This window comes from Hylaeus volcanicus, chromosome 8 (assembly GCF_026283585.1).
Source record: "Hylaeus volcanicus isolate JK05 chromosome 8, UHH_iyHylVolc1.0_haploid, whole genome shotgun sequence".
In the NCBI taxonomy this organism is placed as follows: Eukaryota; Metazoa; Arthropoda; class Insecta; order Hymenoptera; family Colletidae; genus Hylaeus; species Hylaeus volcanicus.
The window spans coordinates 15,209,883-15,217,897 of NC_071983.1; the positions used below are offsets into that span (position 1 = coordinate 15,209,883).

Below are 8,015 nucleotides of genomic sequence, written 5' to 3' on the forward strand. Positions count from 1 at the left end.
AATGCAATTTTAAAAATTTAACACTTGTACGAATACCTATTTACTTATAGCATATAGTATATAGTATAATACTTATAATACTACTCACTTATACAAAATAACTAATCTTTGCGTACACGAAGGAAGTATTATATACTTGTAAAGTAATGTAAATTTCTTTTTTTCTTTTAATGAAGTTTTAAAAATTCAACAGTTGCGCGAATACTTATTACTTCAATATTTCTATCGATTAATTGTTTTTTTCTTGTTAATTTCGCAACTTACATAAATAGCTATTTTTTTGTAATCTATCTATTCTAGAATTTCCGAGAAATATGTAGAATGTCATTGTTTATAAAAAATAAGTTAATAAATTATAATTTTAAATAATTTTTATGGAAATTGATCGGTGTATGAAGATTTTCTACATGGTTTTTCTACCACACGGAACACGTGTACCGTGTATTAAATGATTAAGAACACTGGTATTTTTAATACACGGATACCTAGGTACGTACACGTGCATCGAAATACACGAGTACGCGTACATCAAATTATCTATTCTCACCCGTGACTTGAATATTTATTTTAACTAGTAAATAAAGTTTCATAAATTACACTAAAAAATTTATTTTGTTATATTTATTCTTCTTATGTTTATATTCTTTTTATTTATTTATTTTACTGCATATCAATTTTTTCAAAATTAATAAGGATCATTATTTTAGAGTAATAGCTTTGTTACATAAAAGTTTGTATATAAAAATAATTGGATATTGTATCCGTATAATTCGAGTACCCGTGTATTTAGATATCCGGGTGTCGGCGTATTTCGATACCCGTGTACCCGGGTATTTCGATTACACGTGATGTAGGGATCTCTAGTATCCATAAACTCAAAGAATGAAACATTTAGTTTCGCAATAATTTGCGGAGGAGTTTGACAAAGTTTTCTATCAAAGAAATTTCTATCTTTTTAGGATAAAGTAGACGACTGATATCCGAAACATATTTATTTTTCCCTATTCTGTTGTAGTTTTTTTTATTTATTGCATGTAAAACACGTACTGCGATAACGTGGATTTCTTCTGTACGAAGAAAAACGAATAATTTACAAGGTGAAAATAGCAGGAAAGTTGAAACTTTCCATGTGCTCGGTTTCTGCAGTATACACACAATTCCATAATCATAAATCATAATACACAGAGTCAGAGACAGCGAAGCGTAAGCGACTGACGGTGACGTGACGTGGTATACCAAGAGTGGACGTTTAACGAATTGGCCGCACCACACACCGTGGCCAGTTTCGCGTAAATGGATTTCAGCTGGTAAAGTTTCGACCGTTTCGGAAAGTTTTGTAACAGTTTTTTCAGTAGACTTAACAAAAAATTTAATTGATTTTTGGAAAAATGGTGTTGTTAACGATGATTGCGAGGATAGCAGATGGTTTGCCATTAGCGGCGACCATGCAAGAAGACGAACAGGTTAGAAATCTGTTATGATGAAACGTCAATTTTTTTTGATCAAGTTCCATTATTTTTTAGACCATTATTTCTCCGATTAATTTACGCATCACCAAGCGTGACGATATTTGTCTCGTTGTACAAGTACACTACTATTTTTTATCCAACTATGCGACTGCGTTGAGTTTATGTCATTAAAAATGACTACTCATTTTCCTCTGATATTTATACTTATTTCCCATTTCCTTTGATAGTGTACCATTTACTTTACATAAATAAAATAACAGTATTACGAATATTTTCTGTCATTTACATTACGCAATTTGATAGTTTAACAATTACTTATTACAAGTATTTTATTATTTATTTTCAGAGCGGAAGAAGCATTTTAGAATACCAGAATCAAGCAAAGATGTTATTTAGAAAATTAGGTCCTCAGTCGCCAGCTAGGTGCACAATAGAGACTGGCCCGTATTTATTCCAGTAAGTTTCATTTCACTAGCTGTAATACTGCAAACTATTAACCCTCTGAATTTGCAGTTACCTAATCGAAAATGAAGTATGTTACTTGGTACTATGCGAAAAGAATTACAGTAAACGCGTGGCTTATAGTTATCTCGAAGACATCGCGCAAGAATTTCATTCTTTGTACGGCAGACGCGTCAATACGGTTACCAGGCCTTATAGTTTTATCGAATTCAGTATGTACGACAAAATTAGTTTAAATTCTTAAATTCTGTACGCGTCAAGTATCGTATAAAAGACATTCTACTTGTTACTTTTTTAGATACGTATATTCAAAAAGCAAAGAAAGTCTTCTTAGATGGTAGGTCTAGAAGAAATATGAATGCACTTAACAGTCAGTTACAGGATGTACAAAGAATTATGGTTCAAAATATCGACGATGTCTTACAAAGGGGTACAGTTCTGTCAGGTAATAACATAGTTTGTATTTAAACGAAACGTTTTTTATACAAACTATCTATAATGAAATATACGTTCTGTTTTCAGAATTAGATACAAAAACGCAAAATCTGTCCATGTTATCGCAGAAATATAAAAAAAATGCAGCCCATTTAAATAGCAAATCGATGTATGTAAAGGCTGTGGCTGGGCTGGTTGCATTTTTGGTCTTCCTGCTGTATTTCTTTATTCTTTAGTTGTTCAAACTCTTTGACAAATTTGTTATCGCCGTGTAAAAACCACTAATGTTTTTAATCATTTTGTTTCTTTCTCCTTCAAGATTAGCAATTGTATTGTTATTTTCAGCGAGTACGCAACGTGTTTAGATTTTGAATTTAATTAAGTTCGAAAACGCTGTACATAAGTTGCGTCCAACGAAAAACTACCCTTGCGATAAGTATTTTATTATTTACGCGATTAATATAACGTACAATCATCTTTGTTTCTGTTTAATAAAAACCAATGCTAACAATTTTATTAAAATAAAAGACAATATGTACAGCCACTTTTATTATTTTACTTTTAAGCAATGAAAATCGGTATCACCATCTCATTCCTACTCTGGGCTGTATTAGGTTTATTATTATACATATACACACACGCACGTGTATACATATACATATTTTTTCTTTTATACGGGGTTGTATAATTTATTAAGTCCTTAGCGATCTGTAGTTGAAAGAAATTTATTAAATTATTATATTTATTCCTGGAATCTTAATATTCTATAAAGTATAAACGATTATATATTTATATTCTGGGAAGGGAACCGATGAAAATGTGTTATAGTTGACTTTGTGATGACATTAATGTTATTGTATTTGTACGTAATTCAGTTGTATCAGCCTATCGAGGTATTATATTTACAATAAAAATTGAATTTATACATAAATTGGATTATTTACCTATAAATTTGTCCGCGCGTATCCTTAACGTTCCATTCTAACTAATTCATCGTACTCTGGTATGTTAAAATTAGATGAATGTTTAGTTTGTCGATTATCACTTATTTTCTCTTCGTCAGATTCCGATAATTCAGAGTTAAAAAAATAGTTTACAGTTGAAGGTTTCTTTATTTTTGTATTGGATTGATTATATTTTCGTTTCTTCTTTCTCGGTATATCTTCGTTGTTACATTTACTTTCCGAATGCTCCGTATCTTCGTTATCTAAAGTATCGTTCAATTTATCACGTAAAGTAATAAAAATAGTACTAATGTATTAATATATAAATAAGTCGCATACCGGTATCTATAATTTCATACATATCCGAGTGATCCTTCGGGATAACGTATATCGTTGGGAATTCAATGATAGTTTTATTTTCTAAATTTTCTTTCAAAGTAAGCGTAATATCTAACTCGTAAAACCTAATAAATACAACACGCTATTTAATATTTTGCATTTCGCAATTGATCACAAAAAATTGACGTTAAATTTCCTTACCTCGATTCTGACCGACGAATTTTTTCTGCCTTTAGAAGAACTTTTATCCCTGATAAGCCTGCCGCTTGATAAAACTGTAATCTATTGTTTAAACACATTTTTAAATTTAAATCTTCTATATCGTTAGAATTTCTTAACGATTTAATAGGATCCAAAATTTCTTCTATGAGAATCGATAATCTTGTAGTATCTAGTGCCCTGTAATTATTATAGTATATCGTTGATGAAATTTATTGTAAAATGTTTATTGTATAGATATAAAATACCTTTCCGTAGTCCACTTTGTATATTCCGCTTGTGGAAATATCCATTCTATTCTCCAATATAACTCGTTAGTTTTCCAATTTAAAAATGTTGTATTATTCTTGTGTCTATAAAAATTTTGTGGCATGAATTCTAAACTAACTTTGCTTTTAAATGCAGCTGATCTGAGTTTGCTCAAATGCTGTAAAGATAGCATTTATTAAATTACAAAATATATGTTTTAAAAATAGATAAAAATTATTACTAACCAGTGGTAATATATTTTGACGCGTATATCTTTTCGATGGATCTCTTTTCAACTGTTCAACTGATCTGCTAACTTCCTCGAGAAGTCTATAATCTATTACATAGTAAATAATTTACCTCGAATATATATTAAAATGAAGTAGTAGCTACGATAGCTATATTAACTAACATACCAATACAACATATAACTCACCACTTAAGACATCCAAGTCGGTAAATGATTTTAACGATACAAATTTTGTTTTGTCTCGGATACCACTGCATTCCAATTCTTTTTTGTGAATATTTACACACTGAAGACAGCAAGTCCTAACCTCACATTTTGGACACGTGTATTTTGCTTTACTTGCACCGCACACTTCGCAATCTTCGATTCTGCAAACAATCTTACTTTATTTACAAGTTTATTTGCCGACATTGGAAAGTTGGAATAGAAATAACTTATATGTAATTCCGAGAAAATATTGAAAGTTTGAATTGTTATGATCATACCTACAACTGGATGTCGCCATTTTTAAATAATCCCAACAAATCCCACTGATCCCACTGATGATCTCACGTGGGTTCATAAATCAAAGTTCGTATTAAATTTTGTAATCAAATTTATGAAATAATGATAAATTCATTACAACGTATCAACTTTCAGAATAATAAAAGGATGGTTAAGTAGGGGTTTAAGATGTTATTAGTTATTTCTATTTTACGATGTTATTTACTAAGTATATTTTGAGAATTTCTACTAACAATTTCAAATTTTAAAGTTTCTTTATTTACTATTCTTTTATATACACATCGGTAAGTAATGTCGGTAAGTATTATAATTGACTTTAGAAAAGTGAAATGGATATCAAAATATAGAGAGCTTTGCTTTATTTTTTCGTTGATTTTGTTCGGCAACTATATTTTTTTCAGATGCCCTCAAATCAACAATTTCTTTCTGCTTCTCGTTGTATTTCATTACAATGTTATTGTAGTGAACGCTACCCTTTGCGTGCCTCGTTAACGATTCTTTTAACTTTGAAGATTCTCTCTCCAGCCTTAAAATATTTTCTCCAATTTGTAAGCTTGCTACATTTAACTGTCGGTTGGATTCCGTTTTAAGGTAGTTCTTACTTTTCGAGGTACTCGTTTGCGTATCAGTTTTGGCTATAAGGACGAATTTAAACGTTTAATAATCGCAGCTCGAATATACAATGTATACGATGCGAACGATCGTTTTTAGACGTACATTTGTCACCCAAGGTTGCATTTATGAAATTAAATATATTTTTTTCTTCTTGTTGTTTCGCTCTTTGATATTGCCTTTCCCTTTGTCGTTCTAATTTTTGCTGTTGCTTCCGCATTCTATGTTCCACGGAAAATAGATTTTTATCTCCACCCGCATTTTCTCGCAACTCCATACAGTGATCTAAGAATCGATACTTTTCACTTGAAATACTATTGTATTGATAGTAGAACAAAATAAAAAAAAAATAGGAAGCAGTTAACGTACCTAAAGATTTACCAGCAGGTAACACGGTTGCTTCGACTGGTTCTATTCTGCCATCGGAATGTTTTCCAAGACCGGTACCAGCTACGTATCCCATGCGAGCCATTAATTTACTTGCTATACCACGCGTGTGTTTCTCCCAATTTCCTAACGGTGCATTACTTTCCAAAGTAAGGAAAGATTTGTAAATTACTTCCTTTTCAGAATAACCTGGCGAATCAGTTTCGCTATCTTCGCCATCCGTATCTTCAGACGTGTCTGACATTTCCAAGTCTGCATCGTCTACGGTAGTTGCCTCCGTGAAATAAATCGCGAAAGATGAAAGATTAAGCTTAAATGCATGATTATTTAAGAGAGTACTAACCGAGAGGCAAAATGTCTTGTAAACAAGTTTCGGCGATATTACCGCTTGCTTCAAACTTTATTCGAAAAACATCTCCATCTTTATCTGGTAATTTTAATACGACGCATCTGTGCCATAACTCATTCTTCTGCTTTGCCAGTACTCTACTGCCCATTTTTATACTTATAAAATCAGGTTCTCTACAAATAAAGGCTGTATATATACTTGTCGATTCGTATCTAGATTTCGATTAATAAACAACAATATTCGTTTACCTATATTCCTGTATGCTAGATAATGGTACTAGTTCGCCATGCGAAAATCTGCAATCCTCATCAGAAAATTTACATTTTCCATCCAAATAGTAAGGGCACGGAAGCATTTCTTTGTGCGTTGGATTTAAGAAAAATACTCTGACCTGAACAACAGTTAGACTGTACTTGAGAAATATACGAAAACGACAAAAGTTATCGAGATTTCGAGAGTCTTTCTCGAAGGATAAATCGAAATTGTTACCGTAAACTAAACGCGTTTAATTCCATTAACGATATTAATTTTACCTTTATGTCTTGCATATTTTTTATTTCTGTAAGATCGTTCCGATAAACCGAGCATATCATAGCGTTATGGAAACCGACACCACCCCAACTGGTACCATGCGGGGCTCTACATTTCATGCCTTCGAGCTGCCTCAATTCTTCCTATAAGATGAACTTGCACCGTATAATTGTGTCATTGCAATGCCGTACAGAATACTTGCGTACTGACTTCTATATCGTTCGAAGCTCCGTTGACTTGTTCGTTCTGCTTACTATTTTCAGAGTCGTCGGAGACCTCCTCCAATTCGGTCTGACCAATTTACAACAAAAACAATATAAGGAGCTTTTTTTCCGTTTAATTGTACACGTTTGTACATTGTTAGTTAAAAGAATCACCTTAAACAAGGCATATTCCTTTGCTAGCGGATCGTCATCCTCGTCGTTTAAATTTTCCAACTTTAACTTGTTTCCTATATCAGCCGTTTCGACGCTACGCAAGTTTTCTTTTGTCAGATTAATTAGTTCTTGTATATCTGACTTCAAGCTTAACAAATTGTCTCTGTCAGCCCGTGATGCTGTCGCGGATAAGGTTGCCTGAACTTGCTCCAGCTAACGTTGCGAATAAGTGGATAAAGTATATATACGTTAAATAATAATTATTAATCGTTAGATTATATCGTTTCGTCGTAAAAACGATCGTTCCATCATACCAGTTCATACCTGTTGTTCGTATTGCACGATCGCTTTCCTTAAACTTTCCGGGTCTGTCATGTTTACGATAAAGAGTAACAACTAGGAAGTCTTTGTGAACTGACAACTTGCACCGATTTGCACGTCAAACAAATTTGAATTTGACCAAATCTGACTGAATGTGAGTTTGACAGTTACCATTCAGGTATTGTTCAGGTATAGTCAGGTATATTGGTATATGGTATAGTACCGAAACTGTACCGAAACCAAATGAAACGAAGGTGAAAGTAAAGTACTGGAAACTGGAAAGTACCAAAGCGAAGCAAGCAGCAGTGACATCGAACTATACTCTTACTGATTTTAGTTCAGAGATGGGGAAAACCCTAGGCTTCGAATAAATCTGAAGTTTGCCGATGTGTTTGCCTCGTTTCCTTCTTTGGAAAATGTTGAAAAGAGGAAACGAGACAAACATGTCGGCAAACTTCAGATTTATTCGAAGCGTAGGGTTTTGCCCATCACCGATTTTGTGGGGTTACACAGATTATCGACACGTTTATTTATAATTGGCAATTACGTTTCAACATAGCCGACTTA

The 8,015-nt window shown here is 32.7% G+C and overlaps 3 protein-coding genes across 4 annotated transcripts; 1 reads left to right on the forward strand and 2 right to left on the reverse strand.

The window, feature by feature from the left end:
* Window positions 1-1,215: 1,215 nt before the first annotated feature.
* Window positions 1,216-2,911, forward strand: LOC128880975 (vesicle-trafficking protein SEC22b-B). Its single transcript, XM_054131592.1, has 5 exons — window positions 1,216-1,463; window positions 1,816-1,925; window positions 1,983-2,143; window positions 2,230-2,376; window positions 2,454-2,911. Exons 1-5 carry the CDS (start codon window positions 1,389-1,391, stop codon window positions 2,600-2,602), a joined length of 642 nt encoding a protein of 213 aa, XP_053987567.1. The 5' UTR covers window positions 1,216-1,388; the 3' UTR covers window positions 2,603-2,911.
* A 116-nt stretch (window positions 2,912-3,027) lies between these two features.
* On the reverse strand, window positions 3,028-5,010 carry LOC128880974 (box C/D snoRNA protein 1-like). Of its 2 annotated transcripts, XM_054131590.1 has the most exons (8): window positions 4,853-5,010; window positions 4,554-4,735; window positions 4,363-4,454; window positions 4,117-4,295; window positions 3,851-4,048; window positions 3,650-3,774; window positions 3,311-3,573; window positions 3,028-3,074 (listed from the first exon to the last, which is right to left on the reverse strand). In XM_054131590.1, exons 1-7 carry the CDS (start codon window positions 4,927-4,929, stop codon window positions 3,335-3,337), a joined length of 1,092 nt encoding a protein of 363 aa, XP_053987565.1. In that variant the 5' UTR covers window positions 4,930-5,010; the 3' UTR covers window positions 3,028-3,074; window positions 3,311-3,334. The 2 variants fall into 2 exon arrangements, with proteins under 2 accessions (XP_053987565.1, XP_053987564.1); XM_054131589.1 differs by having other exon boundaries at window positions 3,028-3,573.
* Window positions 5,011-5,106: 96 nt separating this feature from the next.
* LOC128880973 (zinc finger CCCH-type with G patch domain-containing protein-like) lies at window positions 5,107-7,772 on the reverse strand. Its single transcript, XM_054131588.1, has 9 exons — window positions 7,452-7,772; window positions 7,128-7,340; window positions 6,961-7,041; window positions 6,753-6,893; window positions 6,468-6,610; window positions 6,214-6,392; window positions 5,853-6,131; window positions 5,589-5,768; window positions 5,107-5,506 (listed from the first exon to the last, which is right to left on the reverse strand). The coding sequence occupies exons 1-9, from the start codon at window positions 7,500-7,502 to the stop codon at window positions 5,208-5,210; spliced, it is 1,566 nt and encodes a 521-aa protein (XP_053987563.1). The 5' UTR covers window positions 7,503-7,772; the 3' UTR covers window positions 5,107-5,207.
* Window positions 7,773-8,015: the final 243 nt, after the last annotated feature.